This window comes from Cricetulus griseus, chromosome X (assembly GCF_003668045.3).
Source record: "Cricetulus griseus strain 17A/GY chromosome X, alternate assembly CriGri-PICRH-1.0, whole genome shotgun sequence".
Lineage (NCBI taxonomy): Eukaryota > Metazoa > Chordata > Mammalia > Rodentia > Cricetidae > Cricetulus > Cricetulus griseus.
Genome location: NC_048604.1, coordinates 63,291,141 through 63,313,508, shown reverse-complemented (window position 1 = coordinate 63,313,508; position 22,368 = coordinate 63,291,141). Strand labels below are relative to the sequence as shown.

Sequence of the window (22,368 nt, the reverse complement as noted above, 5' to 3'; positions counted from 1 at the left end):
AAAACAATTCTAAATGCTGTTGTGGTTCAAAAGTAACACCTTCAACAACTGTGATGGCAATTAAATTACCACAGGTATTGTGAAAAATAGTAAGAAGGCCTCTCAAAAAATTATTTAATGGGCTATTGTTTGAGACTGAACTATTATTCTAGGGAGACCTGAAAACAAGGGACCATCACAATTCAGGAATCCCAGAAACACGCTGTGCATTACATTTAGGCAATAGAAAATGTGGTTTCAGGGCCACCTTTATACCAGTAGAGGTGTAAATCCCTTCAAGTTAAGGTCATAGTGGACATAGCTAGATCTCAGTTCATGGCTAAGGGACTCCAAAGCGGCTTCCCTGCTGTGTTATTTGCTGCCAAACAGGAGCCAGAGCTCTGAGGCCAAGTCCTGTGAATTACTTCACCTCCAGTTTTATCTATTGCTTAGGCACCGGGTGGGACATGAAACACTGAGACATACAGGTAAAGTGCCAGCTTCCCTTGGTTCTCCCAATCCAGGATAGATTTCTGTGCTGTTTGCTTCCCCCACTTTCTGTGCACTTGGGGGCCAACTTGTGGCCTAGACATTAGGTACCCCAGGATGAAAAGTCTCAGGGTATCTCTTGGGTGAGTAAGAACCTACCAAGGACACACACACAGAAAGCTAAATGTGGCCTGTGGCCGCCAATGGCTCCTGAAATTAAGTAATATATTAAAAAGACTGTATACCATAATCAAGTGAATTTCATTCCATAGATGCCAAGAATATCTCAACATATACAAATCAACAAATGTAACACAGCACACAAATTAAGCACTATAAATTCCATGATAATCTAAAAAGATGCAGAAAATACCTTGACAAAGTTCAACGTCACTTCGTGACAAATATTCCAAGGATACTAGGAAAAAAGGAATATATACCAACACAACAAAAGCTATACTAATAGATGGCCAATATATACTAAATGGGGGATTTAGAGGTACAAAAGACTCTTAACAGACAGAGTGAGAGGTTTACTGATTTCGAACTGTATCAAACACACATATGAACAAAACAGCACACCCATATACCAACAACAATGATTTAACACTTTGACTAAGCTATACATTTTCTACTTTGTCTTTGTTAGGTCACAAAACTGGCCCCATAATGGCAGTCCTAGTGATAAGTTTTAAGACGGGGCTGCACCTCCATGTGGACTGGATATGTTAGGAAACAGAAACCTTAAAACATTTTTCAGAAGCCTTTAAGAGACAGCTGATCTTTCCTAACCTCAACTGTAGTACCTTATCTTTCTAAAACAGTCCCCATGCTGACCACCTGGCTGTTCCAGCCCCCAAATTGTCTCCCCTTGTCATCTACCCATATAAAACCAACAAGCATTTGTGGCAGGTCCTGTCCTTTGCTACCCGAGGCAGTCCAGTAGTCTGCCCCGATGAACTGCTTTTCTCTCCATGGAGTGGCTTTGTATAGCAGTTTCTTGTTGTGCCTGCTTACAGTCTTCGGTAACTGAAATTCTCTTGCACATGGCCTAATATGTTGGTGAGGCTTAACTCTGAGTTTTTGTTTGACATTCTACAGTATTTAATTTCTACTTTGGGTTATATTTCAGTTTCAATTTTCTTTAGTGATTCTATTTCTTTGTTAAATTACACTTTTATGTCTTGAAATGTTTTCATTCAACTATTTGTGTTTTCATGAAGGCATTTATTTATTCATATTATCTCTAAGATCCTTGAACATATTCATTGTTGTGAATTTGAAGTCCTTGCCTGTGCTTCAGCTAAATTGCTTCTCAGGACCTATTGCAATAGGGTTGCTGGCTTCTGGAGGAGACATATTGTTTTACTGTTCATATTTGTGATTCTGCACTGGAGTCTAGGCATCTAGAGTAATGATATTTGAAGTGTATCAGTGTGACTAACTGGTCTCCTCTTTGTTGTGTGGATGCTCTGTTATTTGGTTGCTATTGCCTACTCTAGGTCCTAACCAAGTGTGGTGGATTTGGGGTCCCTGGTAGAAAAGAATGGTTTTATGGGTTGGAGGGTAACTCAAAGGAATGAAGTCAGACTAGGAGAAAAGGCCTAGAAAAGCAGCTGGAAAGAGCTAGAGGGACCAGGGTCCACAAAGAGGTGTTGTTCCGAGGGAATGAAGCTAGAGTGGGAGAGCATCTCTGCAGGCTGCTATAGGACTAACAGCAATTCTAGAAAGACCAGAATGGAGGGCAAGGAGGATAATGAACATTGCCTGTGTTTCAGCACGTGTGTCTTGAGTAGAAACTGTTCCTGTGGCTTGCTAGGTGACATAAAGGATTGGAGATGGGCTAGAAGGAAGGCTGGAAGGGATAGTGGGAAGGGATAAGGGGACCCTGGGTCTGCAGCAAGTGGTAGAGTCCCCAGGGAGGAGGTGGGGGAGAAGGCAGCAGGACTAAGAGTAAGTCTCAGGAGAAAGGAATGGAAGGGCTAGGAGGACCATGGGTTTATACCAAGAGCCTCCCTTCAGGGATTAGAAGTGGGGTGGGAGGAGGGGCTCCTGAAGGGAGGCTGAAGAAGAATAAGAGTAAGTGTGGAGAGGAGGAAACAAAAGAATAAAGGACACAGAAATAAACACCACGTTAGCCATCTAATTTTCTAGAGGTGCCAAAACCAGAAATTAAAAGAGAAATTTCTATATATTTTGCTGAGAAATCTGGAAAAACAGGATACCCACATTTAAAAGAATGGAACGAGACTCCTATTTCTCATCCTGCATAAAAATAAAATCAGAATAGATTAACAACCTTAACGTGAATCTTGAAACTGTGGAAAAGGGAAGGAAAAAATATAAAGAATTTCAAGAAATAGAAATAGATATTGAGTTTCTGAAGAAGGAAATAGAAACAAGAACTGGCAACTAGGATTGCAGAAAAATGAAAAGTTTTTGTATAGCAAAGGGAAAAACAAAACAAAACCGAATGGAATGAAAAGATAACTTCAAGATGGGAGGGAATTTTTGCCAGCTGTGTTTAAGACAGGTAATTAATATAAACTTAAAACCTTAAACAGTAAAAATAATCCAATCAATACAACAAACAAATGAACTGAACACAAAGATTTGAAGAGAAGTACAAATGGCCAAAAAAGTATGGAAAGATGTATAGTATCCTAAGGTAAAAAAATGCAAATCAAAATTACACTGACATTCTAGCACTTACTACATGAGAATGACTATCATAAAGAAAACAAACACAGGCAGGCCATCTTCAGTTTCCTTCCGGTCCAACATTGCAATTTCCCTAGTCACATCCTCAGCCCTGTAACAGACTGCTTGCAGGGTCTTGTCTTCCCTCTCTGTCTTTTTTCCCTGGAGATTCCACCTAACCTTGCACTAGACCCAGCTTTCCTCCTTCAGGTTGACCCTCTCAGTCCCACCTCTAGTCCATCCCCTTTCTTTCCTATAAGGGTCCCAAATCCTAAAAACACTTTCTACCCAGGATTTCCAGTGGCCACACATGGCAGGGACTCAAGGACGTGATCCACACTATCCCTCTGGTCTTCCCTTATGATCTCTCCATTCTCACCCTCAGCAGTGTAACAAACAACCTGCTTACAGGTGCCCCTCCTGCTATCTCAACTTCATTCACTGGAGACTCTAACACCTGGTTAAGACCCAGGGTACTCCTTGCCCTTTCATCCCTATCTCTCTAGACCGTTCTGGGCCTTACTGTGTAACCTACTTGCTGGATCCCCTCTTCCTACCACACCTCCAACTCCCTGTGAACCACATCTCTAGGTGTGAATAGGATCCCCTTAGCCCTTTCTGAAGCCTCTCTGAGCCTTTTCTACTAGTCCCATCTATTCCTCTCCACAACTCGTCAGCCTGCAGAAGCACTCCCTTCTAGGCAACTCAGAGCCAACACACTTCCCTAAGATCCAGAGAGAAAAAAGAGAAATCAAGGAATGGAACATCCAACAAAGACCAGATATCAACACCTAGAATCACAATTATCCCAAACACAGACGCCTAGACACTGACATAGAAACATAATCACTAACAGCCAAGACAGTATGTCTCCACTAGAACCCAGCCACCTTACAACAGTAGCCCCTGAGAAATGCAAGCAAAAGAGAAGGACTTCAAAATTGCTATTATGAATATGTTCAAGGTCCTTAAAAAAAGAGATAAAAGAAGCCCTTAATGAAGTCTGTGAAAACATAGACAAAAAGTAAACTGAAATGAAAAATACAGTTCAAGACATGAAAGTAGAAATAGAGGCACTAAAGAAAACCCAAACAGGGTCTGGAGAAATGGCTCAGTGGTTAAGAGAACTGGCTGTTCTTCCAGAGGACCCTGGTTAATTCCCAGGACACATAGCAGTTCACAACTGTCTGCAAACTCCAGTTCCGGGGATCTTACACCCTCAGACAGACAGACATGCAAGCAATACACCAATATACATAAAATGAAAATAAATTATTTAAAAAGAAAACCCAAAAAGCAGTAAAATGGGAAATGAAAAACTGTGGAATTAAACTAAAACCTCAGTCGTAAGCCTCACTGGAAGAGTACATAAGAATAATGAGAGGATTCAGGCATTGAAGGCAAGACAGAAGAAATGGACACTTCAGTCAAATATGTCAAAATCTAAAAACCCCAGGTATAAATCATCCAGGAAATCTGGGACACAACGAAAAGGCTAAATCTACAAATAATAGTAGAGGAAGGAGAAGAAACCCAGGTCAAAGGCACAGAAAACATTTTCAACAAAATCAGGGAAGCAAACTTCCTAACATAAGGAAGGCTGTGCTGAAGCCCAGGTGAGCCTGCCACCCACCCAGCATGTGCTCTCCCAGCCTAACTCCAACTCGGCCTCCTCGCATCACCACATCCTGACGTTCACCTCTGCTGGAAGACTTCTACCCCATCAGAGGCCATGTCAGCCGCCTGAAAAGCAGGTAAGCCACCCCCACACAGCCCATGTCCTGCCTGTGCCTGCCCAGCACAACCCCAAGGACCTCTCCTCTCCTTTTCACCTTAGCCCGGCCCACAATTCTGGTAGAAGCCTCCTACTTCACCAGGAGTCAGGCCAGCATCCTGAAAAACAGATAAGACTGCCCATACACTGCCCCCCACCCTCCTTGGTGTCTGCCCAACATAACCCCTACTGCCTCTCCTTGTCACCAGATTCTGGCCCACACCCCTAGCTACACAGAGAAACACAGTCTCAAACCATCCCCAAAATTTAAAAAAAAAAAAAGATTGGGTTACAGTAAATTAGTACTAAATAACAGTAAGACTGGAACAAGAATTTCTGGTGTACTATAGTACAAAGGAGTAACTATAGTTACAGCAAAGTATTATGTATTTCTAAACATTAGAAGAAAGTATTTTCCATTTTTAAACCATTAATAATTATCAAATGTTTGAGTATATATGTGGACACTGACATTGATTTAAACATTAAACAATATATGTAACAAAATATGTTACCCAAATATTACGAACTTTGAAGTTTAATGTTATTAATATAAGAGCATTAGCAAACATGTGGAAACAGGCTCTAGCTTCTACATGTGTGAGCCAATAATATTACCAGAATTCCAAAGCACACTAGGTGCTAGGTAACATTATCCTCCAAAACATTCTCAAGAATCTGAGGGCACAGCAGTAGCAAGCTGCCTAACTCCATCTGAGACACAGTGCATCCCTATAAGGTAAGACGATTTCTATTCATAAAGTCATTGCATTTTGAAAGCAGGTGATTTGTTGTTTTGAGACAGTTCCCACTATGTAACTCAGGCTGGCCTGGAACTTATTCCATCCCACAGGCTAGTCTTGACCTCATAGAAATCTTGCCTCAGTTCCGAAGCACTAAGGAGCTAAGTGCTTAAATTACAAGCATCTGTCACTATGGTTGATAACAATATGCTATATTTTAAAAGTTGTGAGACAGTATACTTTAAGTGTTCTCAAAACAAAAATGATGAATATGTGTGATATAACATATTAATTGGTTTAATTTAGCTATGCCATTGTGAACATACTGTATTATGTATCATAATTGTGCATGACTTTATTTATAAGCTAAATAAACGAATGAAAAAAAAGCAGAGATTGGGAGAGGGAGAAATAAAAGTTCACTCTTAAAAAAAAAGAGCTGAGCGTTGGTGGCACACACCTTTAGTCCCAGCACTCGGGAGGCAGAGGCAGGCGTATCTCTGTGAGTTCGAGACCAGCCTGGTCTACAAGAGCTAGTTCCAGGACAGCCTCCAAAGCCACAGAGAAACCCTGTCTTGAAAAACCAAAAAAAAAAAAAAAACAAAAGAAAAGAAACCATTCTAAGTAAGACATTATTCTTACCTGTGGTGTTGTTAGGGTTGTAGTACTACTCATTGTATCTTCCATTTGTTGTGTTTGAACATCCAATGTTTCAAACTGATGTTCAAATTTGTCCATTAAGGCTGAAATCTATAAAGATATGGTTATTAGAAAAATGTATCCTGAAAAGATGCTATATGAACATAGTGTAATAATGTAATTGTTGGTTTTTACCTTTTCAAGATTCATACTTCTCAATGTAGCATCCATAGATTTAACTACACCTGCCATGGATTTTGTCACCTATTTGTCATAGAAAACTGATTTAGTAACATGTAGCTTTTGCAATCCTTTAAATAAATAGATTATTGATATATCAACTTAGGAAACTTATCTAATACTTTCTTAACCGTAAAACCACATTCTAGGTCTAGGTACTGTCTTTGTTATATTATTGACACTTCTTAGTGGACAGCTATTAAAACAGTTGGAAAGTCCACTCCAAAATCTTTGTCCTTACTAAGTCCAATTTTCCACGAAGTCCTTTATTGACACTGTAGACTACCCTGAAAGAGACCCAGATTTGTTATTTCTGTAAGTCTTCCTACTCTCAGCAAACTTCAGTCAAATGTTATTTTATTGCCAGATGCTTAGTCTTACCTTGCCCATTGTTACTGCAGTTTGAACTCTGGCTGCCACAGCATCAACCCTAGCACTCATTCTCAAGAAATTGATTGCTTGGTTTTTCTGACGGATTGCATTTTCCGCATGTATTCTTGCAACTTCTGTATTGCCTTTCTGAATGGCCTGTTTTAGAGAGAAGTAAAAGTTTTGAAGAAAGACAGCAAACTAAGACACTGGTGAAGACAAAGAGCGTAAGTACAGCTATTTTTAAAAATCAAATGATAGCAAATTAACTATAGTCTACAAGAGGTGTTAATCAGCCTTTTGGCAACTAATTATTATAATGGTTAAATAATAATTTACAATCCTATTCTCTTTTAATCTCCTGATTAGAAAATAAGAATGAAGAAATGTATTTTCTAATCAGGAGGTGTGAGCTGGGTGGTGGCACACACCATTAGTCCCTGCACTCTGGAGGCAGAGGCAGAGGCAGGGGGACTTCTGTGAGTTTGAGACCAGCCTGGTCTACAAGAGCTAGTTCCAGGACAGCCTCTAAAGCCACAGAGAAACCGTCTTGAAAAACAAAAAAATTGTAATTTTAATAAGCCAGATTCAGAAAGAGAATGCACATTTTTTTCCTCAAAAGTAGAATCTAGATATGTTTTTAAAGATATGGGAGTAGAATGGGGCAGGAGGAGGAGGAGGGAGGAAGGAAAGTGAGGGTAACAGGGAGGAGGTAAAGGAGGAAAGAGAGGGAGAGAGAAATTAATGCTGGGAAGGTGGTCAGGTGGGGAGGATCTGGGAGAAGTTGGGGAAGAGGAAAAATATCAAATTATTTTACAGGATAAGCATTTAATACAAAAGAAAAATTTATAATGAAACCATTATCTTTTACATTACATAAGGTAGTTTTACAGTATTTTTCTGAGTATTTTGCATGTATTCATCTTTTTAGATTTTTCTCATTAAAAAGTTATGTATCTGATACATGTAATGTAACTTTTCCTATATCGATAATTAGTATATTATTTTATATGTGATTACAATTTTTAAATAGAAGTCTCCCTTATTTATTTTACTATGCTCTAAATGTAATTTCTTACCTCAAGGTAATTTCTTATGGTTTTGAAATATCTAATTTTTTACATCATTGATCTATATTTCTACTACTTTAGAATATTTTGATTTTAATATAGGATCGCCTTAAGTTACAAAGGGTAGTCTTGAACTCTCAATCCTTCTGCCTGAGCCCCCTGAATAGCTGGGACTTCAGGCATGTACTACATAAAGGTTTGCATCTCATTCAGGTAAGTAGCTATTATCTCCCAACAATAATTGCTTCCTTAATTGAAGCACTTTCTCCTTTAACATATTCAAGTTTTTTTTTGCTGCCTAATTAAGTTTGTGCATTTTAGCTAATTAAAAATTCCTACAAAAGAAACACCTACATGTGAATACAGCATTAAAGTGGAAAATATTATCTTGTGTTAAAAAGACTTTCTTTTGCCGGGCGTTGGTGGCCTTTAATCCCAGCACTCAGGAGGCAGAGGCAAAGGATCTCCGTGAGTACTAGACCAGCCTAGTCTACAAGAGCTAGTTCCAGGCAGTCTCCAAAGCCACAGAGAAAAAAACTAAAAAAAAAAAAAAAAAAAAAGACTTTCTTTCAACTCAATTACTCTCTGAGGGCCTAGCATCTAGAAAATGTAAGACAGCATGTTGGGCACTGGGGATTTAGTAGTGAGTCAAAAAACATCCCTGGATTATTATGGAACATACAATCTAAATAGTCTGATACTAAGCAAAACAATGAAAATAGACATGGCAAAGGTGACAGGTGTGTCAAAGATGAGGAACACACCTTTAATCCCAGCTCTTGGGAGGCAGAGGCAGGGCTATCTCTAAGTTCCAGGCCTTCCAAGGCTACATAATAAAACTTAGAGACAGCCCTTCTTCCCCCATCTCAACAAAACAGCAGTAGGTGTCAGGAAGAGAAATGAAGATATGACAGCAAGGAAAAAGGGCTATGAATTTGAAAAAGAATGAGGAGGTATGTGGGATGACTTGGAGAGAAGAAAGGGAAGGGGGGATAATGCAATTATAATCTAATTTTTTTCATTGTTAAAAAATGTTGGGACTGTGATTCTTGCATTTTCAGAGTCTGATAGGATTGCTTAACACAGTGAGATGTGAGGGAACATATGAACTATAAAAAGGTTTCTATTTTAGCTGGAGGAAGAGAGCAAGGCAGTCATATGGATATTTAGCACAGGGTACTGATACAGCAGGAAGGTCAACACAACTGACGTTTACAATAAGAAATTAAGTCCAGTAATAAATCAGATAAGGCTTTGGAGTCCTTTTAAAACTCTGACTTTTTATTTGGAGTTAAGAGAACAAGATAGTTTTAAGCAGAACACTGACATGATCTGACTTCTCTTAACACACTTCCTCTGGTTGCTGTGTTAAGATTACTTTTATGGGGGTTGAGGGATGAAGCTCAGTAGTTCAGTGTCCTAGAGTGCTTGTCTAACAGGAATAATGGTTATTGGGCTTGCTTCCTAGCACTGGGGAAAAAAACCCTAAAACAATACCATTATGGGAACAGGGTCAAAACAAAGGCTAATTGAAAGCTTGTTTTCAATAAGTGAGCTAAGATAAGGATGACCTGGGTGGAGATAGGTACACTGGACTTGGTGAGAAGTAATCAGATTCTAAATACCTTTGAACGATTTTGCAAGCCCAGATGCAGTGTTAAGCATAATGCCATTCTAAGGCTATTTGTTTTTTTCTGAAAAACAGAAAATGCCTTACAGACACCAGAAAGGCTGTACTGGAGGACATGACAGAAGGAGCCCCATTTCAAGTTTGATTTTAGTCATCCAAGTAGAAGCAACAAAGCAGTTGAAAACAGGAGTCTCTAGTTCAAGTACACAGGGTAAACGAGTTACCCATCACCATGCACATGAAGCTAGAAGACTAGATGAACTCACCTCTAAAGTAGACGTAGTTTGGAAATAACAAAAGAAAACAACAGTAAAATGGTCTCGGAGTGGGCAGTGGGTGGATGTGGTTTCCTAAAAGCCACAGTAGAAAAGTTTAAAGGAAGGAATAATGAACCCTGAGAAACACTATTGATGACTCTTACAAAATGTGGATTAATAACTGACTGGATCCAGGCAGTGGTGGCACATGCCTTTAATCCCAGCACTAGGGAGGCAGAGGCAAGCCGATCTCTGTAAATTTGAGGCTAGCCCGGTCTACAAATCGAGTTCCAGGACAGCCAGGACTGTTTCACAGAGCAACCCTGTCTTGAAAAGCAAAGACAAATAAAAGAAAACGGATTGGATTGAGCAGTACAAAATAAATGTTCTTGGTTTCTATTCAGGTAGTGGTTTAAGTGTAAACCAACAAAACAAAAACCAAAAAGTGAAGTAGGAGGGATTTGAGATTAGACTTAATAAAAATAGGGGGCTATTTCAAAGGGGTTTGCAAGTAATGGGGAAACAAAGCAAGAAAGGTACTGGGGACAGAGCCTGGTTGTCAATCGTTTGCCTAGTACCAAAACCAAAAAAACAAAACATTCCCCCCCAATACAAAAAACTCTCACACAAACAACAGCTAAAAGCACAAGAGCATCAAGGGGCAAAAAAGGCTCTCACACAAGAGCTTTGCAAGATTTAAAGATTTATTTGGCACACAATTTATTTGGCACACAGGAGAAAACTGATAATGTAAAATGGAGTGTTATATAATGATACCTGGAATAGGCCTTAGCAGAGAAGAGGAATAGACTCCCTTTAAATCTTAGAACCATGGTCAGTTCATCTATTTTTTAAAGGAGGAAAAGGACAGACTATGGCAACTGAGGCAGCTATCTATAGTGATCAAATATTCTAAATGAATCAGAAAGCAAGAATATCAGTCAAATTTGAGAAAGAGAAAGTGGGATTGAAGTTCACAAAGAAAGATGTCATGATATAGTCATTGGAGTGAAAGTTAGAATAAAGGGATTAAGGAAATATATTATAACCCATTGCCATATCCTGGTGATTCCCTTAAGTCTTTTCACATCTGATAATTTGGAAAGATGTAAAAAAAAAAAAAAAAAAAAAAAAGGAAAAGAAAAGAAAACCAAAAACAACAACAACAAAAACCCAAACCAAACCAATATTTGCCTAGTATGTGTAAGGTCCTAGGTTCAATTCTCAGTACTGCAAACAAAGAAAACATCCAAACAGCCATTAATTAGATATCCAAAGATAGAGGAATAATTGAGCAAATCATAATATATCCACACTACAGAATAGTGTTTTATAAACAGAAAAAGAGTGCAGATAATTAGCTAATGGCCTGGGGGCGGGTGGGCAAGCTCACAATAATAGGAATACATAAGCCATCTTTATCTCCTCCAAGTACTAATAGCTGAATGTCTATTGTGTATCAGGTCCTAATGCTAAAATATTTAGCAAACGATATTCCTTACAGGTAGAAGGAAACAAAAGAATAAGTAAAGTATATAACATGCGTAATAAGTGCCTTAATGAAAGAAAATAAACTGGGTGATCTAATGAGGTAACAGGGTGGACTGAAGTACTTTCAGCTAGGTAGTTAGGGAAATCATATGGGAAAAAAATCTGTCCAGGAAAAGGAAATAGTTAAACCTAAAGATAAGACTGAGCTATATGTGCTGGAAATTGAATCTGGGTCCCCTGAAGAGCAGCAAGTGCTCTTAACTGCTGAGCCGTTTCTCTAGTCCCTCAACAGCTTTTCAATTTCTCACTCTGCCTCTGTTCCCATCACTACTTCTCTAGCAAAGACAGCTCATTATTTCCTGTTTTAACAATCACCATCCATATTTTGAACAAGAGGGGAAAATGTTAGTTCAAACTTTCCCCTTCATCTGTCTGTATTATTTTGTTTCTGAAAGCTTGTTTTTTTACAATTTATTTTTAATTTTTCATTCATGTATACTATATTTATAGCATTCTCCCTTCGTCCAGCTACTTTTGTGCCCTCCCCATTCCCTCTCAGCTTAAAATGTGCTTTAAGGTGTGATTAAAACTGGAAAATATATTAAGGCTGAGAAACATAAACACCTTATATTGTTCTAGATACTAATAGCTAACTATGTGTATTTTGGTTGGGGTAAGTACATGTAGAGGCCAGGAAAGCAGAAAGGGTTTTATGGAATAGATAACAAGAGGCTCTGAGGGAGTTGTGGAAGAAGAGAATTATGTCATGGAATGGGAGATGAGGGAGGAGCAGGGGGAAGGCAGTCAATCAAAACTTAAATGTTTACAAATACCATTAGGAAACATTGCATTTTAAGCTAATAATAAATAAATTAGTAAATACAAAAACAAAACCCTTTCATATAAGTAAGCCTTAAAACCTATTCATAAACTGTTTTGTTAATAATTGGTATGTAAAATGAATAGAAGATTTAAAAACAAATGAACCAAAAGAGCAGCTTAGGGCCAAAACACTGGCCACAAAACTAAAAGGCAAACTGACAGTAATAGATGCTATTATTTATTCATTTCTGTTGCAAAGCTAATGAAAACTAAATGGTAAATTCACAGTATTAAATCTGGTTGTTATTGCCTATCTCAAACATAGATTATGAGTTTTGGACAACAGATAAGTCATTAATTGAGCACAAAATTAAAGCCAAGTGTAATGGATGTAGTTAATTATTTTTTCCTCAGCTGGTCCAAGTGGTAAGCAGTTTTCACACCTAACACTCATGTCTTCCTAGGCAGGACATAATTTTCATGCCCATTCTAGTTAAAGCATTAACAAAGACTGAGGATAACTGGTTCTTGATTCCTTTCTCAGTCGGTTTGTCCAATTTATTCCCTTTTCCAAGGCACACAATTATTTCCCCGACCTCTGGTTTCGTGAAAAGTTCTCTTAATTTTTCTTGCTGTTTCTAGTTTTTGTGTGAGAATATACAGTAGGGCAAGAGTCCCAGTTAGGCAGTAATAGTATGAGCTTACCAGCAACTACTCAACTCTAGCTGCAGCAAAAAATATATGCAGGAATTAGTGTTGCACGTTCTTGTTAGATCATATGCCTGTCCCTTTAAGATACTGGTCACTATGAGAGGCTAGTTCTCATAGTCTAAAGAAATCAGGCTATATGACCTCTAGTCCCAAATCTCTCTCCCTGGGACAGACAGTTAAGACGTTCCTCTGTGGTTCTGTTGGGTTGCTTTACACCTAATTTATAGTTCCCCCAGGACCTGGCTCCTCCAATATTCTTACCATGTGGGCTATCCCAGAATATTGCTAAATCAAATAATATTCTTGTAGAACTCACATCTCCCCATTTGTTGGGGGAAATCTCTGAAAGCTCTTTTCTGAACATGCCCCCACCTATCATCCTGTCCATGAAGGCACCCTCTCTTTTACTTTCAACCATCCCTTTAAAGGAAATTTCTCTGTAGGTTTTAAAGGAAAGCTTTCTTTTCCTTTAAGACCCTGTTTTTAATGTATTGTACTGTTCATTTTTCATGGTCTCCTTCCTTAAGGTCTGACTATAGCTCCAAGGCCCTCATTCTTAATAAAGCTAATTCCTGAAGGGCAAATATGTGTCAGCATCTTTGGTGAACCAACAACTATGGTGTTTCTTTTATCTAACATTTCCTATAAAACTTCATTTACAAAAGGAGTGCAAGATGGATCAAAAGTATAGATTACACAGTATGCTTGCGGACTTCTGCTACACACAATCATGTCAATATTTGACTGAAACACCCTACCTTAATGAATAAAGTAGAAGAGAGATCTAGGATGATTGCTGACATCAATTTTGTACTTCCACATACATGCACACACACATTTGCATGCACACACACATGCATACACATGCAAATATGTATGCCTACAAATATACAAAAACAAAAAATAGTAAAAGAAGTTCCCATTTTAATGTACACAAAACGGTTTTGGAATACAGATGTGTACTGACAACCTATGTTTAAATTTCCATGGAAAATTATTTGGACACATTTTAATTGTAAAAAATCTGAACAATGAGTTGGAAAAGACTCAGAATATAAACAAGGAAGGATGAGGAACAGAAAATTAAGGAGGGATTATAGGAATAGAAAGTACATGAAAATAAAAGGTAAATTATAAAGGATGATTCAATGTAGAATATATTACACAATTAATATGTTTGTGCTTGCCTGGGTCTTGATACCTTAAAAAAATCATGATTTATTCTTATTAAAATCCTCAGCATATAAAAATACTTGATAAAAATCTATTGGATGTTTCTCTTTTCTTGTAAGAATTGAACATGTATTTTTAGAAAAGATTGATCCTTTCATAAAATTTGACACAAAACACCACTGTTTGAACAAAGAGTTCAGGGACAGTAATTGGCATATATTCATTATATATAAGGATGTGTCTCAAGGTATGTTCAAACAAGTATATCATGCATTTTGAGCCTATTCATGTCCCACTCTTTACTTTAAATTCAAAGTCCACATTGTTTCCATCTCTTTCTCTGTTTTTAATTCTAATTCTCTCAAGTAAGAAAGGTCAAAATGCTCAAAAGTAATTCAGTTTAAGTATGAGATTTGTGCAATTATGAAGTATCTGAATATCTAAAGTAACACAACATTAAAGATATAATACATTAAAATAATAGATTAAAGTATAGCTACACTGTAACCCAACCGTGCCTGGAGCCTGAAAAACTCTTACTGTCTCAACTTCACATATGTCCCCAGAAAGTGACCTCATCCCATGCTGCGATCCCAGCAAGGTAAATTGAATTTGTTAGAGGAAAATGTAGGAATACAATTGAATATACAGATACAAGAAAGGACTATCTGAACAGGACTCTCATAGTACAAGAATTATAATTGCCAAAAAATTAGAAATAGCTGACATGTTCATCATAAAATGAATGAATAAATAAAAAGTGGCATGTTTACACATTGATATCTTTTTTGTTCAAGACTGCTTTTCTCTGTGAAACAAACATGGCTGTACTGGAACTACCTCTGTAGACCAGGCAGGCCTTGAACTCACAGATATCCACCTTCCTCTGCCGGGATTAAAGGCATGGGCCACTATGTCAGGCTTACAGAATGAAATCTTAACTATTTTAAAACTTTGGAAATCAGTATGGCAGTTACTCAGGAAAATGGGAATCAGTTTACCACAAGATCCAGCAATTACACTCTTAGTCATATACCCAAAAGATGCACATTCATAAAACAAGGACATCTGTTCAATTATGGTCATAGCAGCATTATTTATAATAGCCAGAACCTGGAAGCAACCTAGATGCCCCTCAACTGAAGAATGGATAGAGAAAATGTGGTACATTTACACAATGGAGTACTACTCAGCAAAAACAAAACAAAACAAACAAAAAACAAAAAACAAAAAAAAAACATGGAATCTTGAAATTTGCAGGCATATGGATGGAACTAGAAGAAACCATCCTGAGTGATGTAACCCAGTCACAAAAAGACAAAAGTGGTATGTACTCATATATGGATTTTAGACATAAAGCAAAGACCAGCCTACAATCCACATCGCCAGAGAAGCTGGGCAACAAAAGACCAAACACAGGCATCTTGTCATCTTTAGAGAGCTCTCAGTTCCATGCTGCAAAACTAGAGTTTCTTCTTTATTCAGCATCTTCCTGACTGTCTCCTAACCATGCTTCCAAGGCCACGAGGCCAGTGTCCCCCTGTCTTTCTCCCTCATTCTCTCCAGAGCCTACATTCCCTCTCCTATTTATTATCTCTGCCCATCAGCCCCACCTAGTCCTCTACTGCCTAGCTATTGGCCATTTAGATTTTTATTGGACCAATCAGGTGCCCTAGGCAGACAAGGTGAAACAGCAACACATCTTTGCCTTGTTAAACAAATGCAGCATAAACAAATAGTTACATAGTTAAAGTAATGATCAATTTGAAGACCACAACTAGTCAGTGTGAAGACAATGAGAGACCACAAAGTGCTCAGGCCAGAATGATGTATCACACACCCTCACTCAAGGAGGGTTGTGAAAGTGTGGGCAGAAAGACAAAGAACCTGATGTGGTAGATGAGTACAGTGAAACAGAACTATCTAGGTATGATAGGGTCACAAGAATGCACAGAAACTACTGATTGCATGCACAATACCCACACAAGATCCAGAAAGAAAAACTCCCAGTCATGATTGGGGAGGGGATCACAAAGTCCCATCTCTAGTTGTGGAGCTATACACAACTGATGACTTCTGGCAAAGAATCAGTTTTCTTCAGGGATGTGGCCCAAGAGGCTATGTGCCAGAAGAGAACCCAATACTTATGCACATAAGGGCATCACCAAGTAGACTTTGTGGGTTTAAAGAGAAAGCAGAAGAAATTCAGAGGGAATAATGGAGGGGATAGTGGAGGAATTCTCAAACAATAAAAAGAAAATAATGTAAATACATAGGTATAAAAACTAATTAACATATCATGCTTAAAGATATTATCCTTCAAAAGTTTTACTTCTAAATCTGGTACCGGCCTTAATAACTTGGATTTAGGAATACTTATCCAGAACTTCTAAAAATGGCTTATAATCCAAGCAATAAATGTTATAATAAAATGAACAAACAGGTTTCAAGAGATAAAACTTTTTTTTAAAAGGTGCAGATAATTAAAAAAAATGTTCAACATTTCACCTTAGCTGACCAGAATTGCTACTAACTAAACACCATTAAATGCTAATGAGGATGTGGAGAAAATGGAACCCTTATATATTGCTGGTAGGAATGTAAATTATTTGAGTCACTATGGAAATGAACATGGAGGTGTCTCACATAAGAACCAGCGACTCAATCCCTGTGGATATACTCAAAGGACTCCAGTCAACCCACGTTTACTGTACTAGTATTCACAATCACCAAGGTATTGAATCAGGTTAGGTATCCACCAACAGATGGAAAAATTCTCATTTTATACACACACACACACACACACACACACACACACACACACACACACACACACACACACACGGAATTTATTTAGTCATAAAGGAGAATGAAATTGTGTAGCCAGGTGGTGGTGGTCACCTTTAATCTCAGCATGAGGGAGGCAGAGGCAGAGGCAGAGGCAGAGGCAGAGGCAGAGGCAGAGGCAGAGGCAGAGGCAGGTGGATCTCTGTGAGTTCAAGGCCAGTCTGGTCTACAGAGTAAGTTACATGACAGCCAAGGCTACACAGAGAAATTCTGTCTCATAAAAACACAACAAAAATGCATACAATTGAAAAGTATAATAGTAAGTGAAATCAGTCCGACTCAGTGTAAGCCTATTTTCTCTCATTTGCAGATCCTAGCTCTTATATACACAATTCAAAACTGCATACAGGGCATGGAAGTAGAAGTGAGACTATCTGAGGGTAATGAACAGGAGTTGGAGGGGAAATGAAAGGAAAGGCGTAGCATGAATACTGTCAAAATACATGATACACCTGTTTGAAAATGTCTGTTGAAACCAATGAATATATATTGATAAAAAATTTCACTATGCCTGAGTTGTTTGTGCAAACAGTGGTATTCTGTGTCAAATAAATAATTTCCTTTGAGAGATCTAGAATATTCTAGGAAAAAAGTCTCAATATAACTGATGACTAATAACCCCTCCCTACAGAATCCTGTGTCCAGAGCTTCTCTGTTAGGAAATGCTTCACATGCATTATGACTAGCTGAAGAAATTAAGCTTCCCCCAATGTAACTCTACTAAGAAAGGACACTTGGAACTGTGAACCTGGATCCCAAAATCTACCCTAGAGGTATCTTTGCTGAGTCTGCTTTTCATCCTTTTTACTATATCCCTGAGGGAAACTACCTGCTGTATCCTGTGACTCCTGCTAGCAAATATGAAGCACTATACACATTAATTATATGCAATGTTTTGAAAGTATGGACGTTAAAATCAGCAAAAAGAAGAAATACTATTTTACACATGGACTTTCTCAAGAAGAATGAATTTAGCTAAGGACAGTTTTTCTTTGCAAGTAACACAAGAATTACACGATTTTGTAAGCTAAATTTGCACATATAAATAGCAAAAGTTTAAGCATAGTAAAGAAGGCATTATTGACTATGTAGGATAATGATTTCTCCAAAGAGATACTATACAATTAACTATCTTTCTATATCTATTTGTACTTCTTTTGTGAATTAATAAAGTAAAAATATTAAAAGCACTCTACCTTTTTTATCTTGGCTTTTTCAGCTTTTTCTTCTTTATCACATTTCTTGGCATTCCTATTAAGTTCCTTTGCAGCAAACTTCAAGTTAAATAAGTGTTCTGAAAGTACAGGTTAAGGCTAACTAGTCGAAAAGTCATTTTACCAGCATAAAGACCTGCAAACTTGATGTTAAAGTCGTTAAAAAATGATCAGATATTATTATAATTTAAGTAAATTATCACAAAATTTCTAAGGGAACAAACTTTTTATTTTTTGGTTTTTCGAGACAGGGTTTCTCTGTGTAGCTTTGGAGCCTATCCTGGCACTCGCTCTGGAGACCAGGCTGGCCTTGAACTCACAGAGATCCGCCTGCCTCTGCCTCTACCTCTGCTTCCTGAGTGCTGGGATTAAAGGCGTGCGTCACCAACGCCCAGCCAAACTATTTCTTTTAAACTGCCTTTCACCCCAAATCAAGAGGATATATTAATTACAAAGGAAAACTAACTACTCTGAAGCAGCTTTGTAGATAGAATTTTACTCAATTTTAATGTCATCAGTAATAAGGCATGCCAATATCATTTACTCTTTGAAATGATGTCTTGAGAAGAATATATCCTCATTAGTATTGCATTGTTGCTAAAAAACCAACCTCCTTTCTTATAGACTTTCAAGTGTCAAAGTCACGAAGAGCAAGAAACAACTGAATAACTGGCACAAACTGGAGACTACAGAGACAAGGTGGCTGGAAGGCTCTGGGAAACTCTATCAATAGCCCTTATTGAGAGAACCCAAAGCAAGAATGTGGAGGCAGAACTGAAGCAGAGACTATGCTGGAACAGGGCTTACTAGCTTGCTCCACAAGGCTTGCTCAGCTTGCTTTCTTCTTATCACCTGGGGCAACCAGCCAAGAGATGGCACTGCAAATGGTGGGCTGGACCTTCCCACATCAATCATTAATCAAGACAATGCCTCAGGGAGCTGCCTACAAATGTTCCCTCTTCCCAGATGACTAGCTTGTGTCACTTTGACAATAAAACCAATCAGCACAGTAAAACAGAAACCTGAAGAAAACCAAGGAAAAAATTAGCTAAATGGAATACAGATATGAATTACAATAAGAGAAACAGCAACAGAAGTACACTAAAATGGTCTTATACTATCTAGAATATTTGGGCTAGAGAGATGGCTCTGTGGTTAAAAGCACTGGTGGCCCTTCCAGAAGACACAGGTTCAATTCCCAGCACCCACATGGGAGCTCACAACTGTCTGTAACTCCTGTTTCGTGGGATTCAATGCCCTCCTTTAGGCTCCATTGACAACAGGCATGTATGCAGGATACAGATATGCATGCAGGTAAAACATATACACATATAACAAAAAATAAGAATAAAAAATTTTTAATATCTGGAATGTTAGGGGGGAAAAATCAGTGTGTAAAAGATCGCATTTAAAATGAGAATGTATGAATATCCTGTAACTGAGGGGCACAATAAAATAGTTAAGTGGCATAAAAATTCCAAACAGCCCAAATAAATATAAATTCACATCTAGGTGCATCATAGTAAACCTCCAAACATCAAAAAGATTAAAATAGACTTAAAAGAGTCACAGTAAGAGTTCAATTTACAAATTGCATGGCCAAACAGAGCAGAATTTTCAATCAAAACTCCTAAGTATCAAAGGATTTATGGTCATACACTATTCAAAGTGGGTCTATCAAACTGCCATAAATACCAATAGCAAACACTAAAGTATTACTCCTATAGAGAATCTAGGGTTTGGTTCCTATGTGTTACTTTTTCACCAACTGATGTATATTTAACTTTATTTTATGTGCATTTCTGTTTTAACAACTCCTTGTTAATACATATTGTGGATTCATTAATATCAAATTCTTAGCTAAGAGTACTATAATTCATGACTGAAAACTTATGTATATAAATCTTATCTACAAGGCACAACCCAGTCTTTTCATACTAAAAACACTAATAAGCACATCAGGGCTATAGTTGGGGACTAGTTTAAATAGTAGAATTACAAACAGAAGGCACACAAATACAGAAAATGTGCAGAAGATACATGGTTTACAGTACAAGCATTCATTACCTTTCCTAGGTAGGAAATAGGAACATCGGGGGAGTCCAAAATATTTACTAATCTAGGCAGGTTCTGGAATAAAAACATCATTTATGTCTGGTTTTCCACAATTTACCATGTAGGCAAATTCTCAAATACAGAATATTTCAATAATTAACTTAGCTTCTCAAGAGACTAAAGTAGACCTGACAAAAGGTTTGATGAGCACAGAATTATATCTAGGAAATGTTGGTTACATTAGAGAATTGTGATATCCAATTTTAAATTTAAGAATGCAGAACATAAACAGATGATGAATACACCAAAGACAGCTGGGCGTTGGTGGCGCACGCCTTTAATCCCAGCACTCGGGAGGCAGAGGCAGGTGGATCTCTGTGAGTTCGAGACCAGCCTGGTCCACAAGAGCTAGTTCCAGGACAGCCTCCAAAGCCACAGGGAAACCCTGTCTCAACCCCCCCCCCCAAAAAAAAAGAAAGAAAAAAAAGAAAACACCGAAGACAAAGAATGGGGTGAGTTGAATATGTTAAAACCTTTGTACCATTAACAAGTAAATCATTATTAATTAAATTTAACTTTAACTATGCATGTCAAAATTTCAAGGGTACCACTAAAGAAATAGTATGCAACTTCCAAAGTAATTAAGGGGAAAATGGTGTGAAACATTTACAGACTCAAGGAAAGCAGCAAAAGGGTAATGAATCCAGAGATAAAAGGCCAAAAAGAAATTATACATTAAGTAGAAACTTTCCCCAAATGTGATCTGGCCAAATAGCTCAGTGGGAAAAGTGCTTGCTTAACAAGCCTGATGACCTGAGTTTTATCCCCAGACTAACCCATATTAAAAAAAAGAGTTCCATTCCCAGAGCCTACCTTAAAAAGCTGCATGGGGTGGTATGGGGATTAATCCCAAAACTTTTACTAAGAGATGGGAAGAAAAGACTTTTTTGGGGGCCAGCTAGGCTGGAATACACAGTGCAGCAGAAACAGTAAGAAAGACCTTGTCTCTATAAGGTAGAAGGAGAGAACTCCCAAACACTGACTATAGACTTCTACATGTGTACTATAACGCACACACAAATAATAAATGAAAAGTAAATAAAATTCAACAAAAAGAAGCATTCTCAAAATATCACGATGGATTAAAAATAAATTTTAGACTGGACTTTAAAAGGCAAAGACATTGAACGATAAGATGGCAAAAGACAGGAAAAAACCACTATTCCATGAGTTTATTAGTATCAATTAAAATAATATAGTCAGTAAAGTATTAGGAATTAAGAAAGAGGGCTCATCATAAAAATTCATAAGCTGACCTAATAATCAAAGCTATAGGAAACATACCTATAGCATAAATGCAAACTGTGTGCATGTTATATATACATGAACACATACACACATATATATTACATGAAAGTCAAAAGGGAACTAAAAAGGAGAATAAAAATAATTGGAAACAGGTAAATTGCACATTTTCACTCATGTGTAATTTGGTTTTAGCCATATAAAAATAAAACATGAAAACAGAAGGGGGACTATTCAAGGGAAGAAAGGAAGCCACAGGCAGAAGGAGAAAAGAGAGGCCAATGGGAAAGCATATGAACAATATACAATGATATATATGTACTGATATGTTAAAATGAAATGCATTATTTTGCAGAGTAACCAAATAAAAAACTTAAGAGAAAAAAAAACCGCCATAGAGAAAAACAGATAATCTTGCCCCAACAGTTTCAAAATATGCACTTTAAACATATTAGATATAGAAAACTTATCCATTGGGCTGTAAACAAAAACTGAAATATAAAAAACATAGCTCAGTAGTTAATATATTTACTTTCTTCATGCTTTTCTGCAAGAATCTAAAGCTAAGACAAAAAAAATTAAGTTGTTGTGTTTGGCCAGGTGGCAATAGTGCACACCTTTAATCTCAGCACTCTGGAGGCAGAGCCAAGTGGATCTCTGTGAGTTCGAGGCTAGCTTGGTCTACAGAGTGAGTTCCAAGACAGCCAGGACTGTTTCCCAGAGAAATCCTGTCTCGGAAAAAAAAGTTGTGTTTGAAATTTTAACAGTTATCTATAACTAAAAAGGAAAACTGTCTTCTATATTTAGTATTGAGTAACAACAAAATAACTGGAACGTGACTTATGAAATATAGTTTATTG

General features: G+C 37.7%; 1 protein-coding gene across 3 annotated transcripts in view; it reads right to left on the bottom strand.

Annotated features, from left to right (window-relative positions):
• The window catches only part of LOC100755586 (charged multivesicular body protein 1b-2), a 33,810-nt gene that overhangs the window by 5,971 nt on the left and 5,471 nt on the right, over window positions 1-22,368 (bottom strand). For all 3 annotated transcript variants that reach the window (XM_027433085.2, XM_035449790.1, XM_027433086.2), the window contains 4 exons: window positions 18,131-18,228; window positions 6,946-7,092; window positions 6,520-6,588; window positions 6,328-6,435 (listed from right to left, as the gene is read on the bottom strand). In XM_027433085.2, coding sequence (XP_027288886.1) covers window positions 6,328-6,435; window positions 6,520-6,588; window positions 6,946-7,092; window positions 18,131-18,228 — 422 coding nt within the window. The remainder of the gene's footprint in view (window positions 1-6,327; window positions 6,436-6,519; window positions 6,589-6,945; window positions 7,093-18,130; window positions 18,229-22,368) is intronic.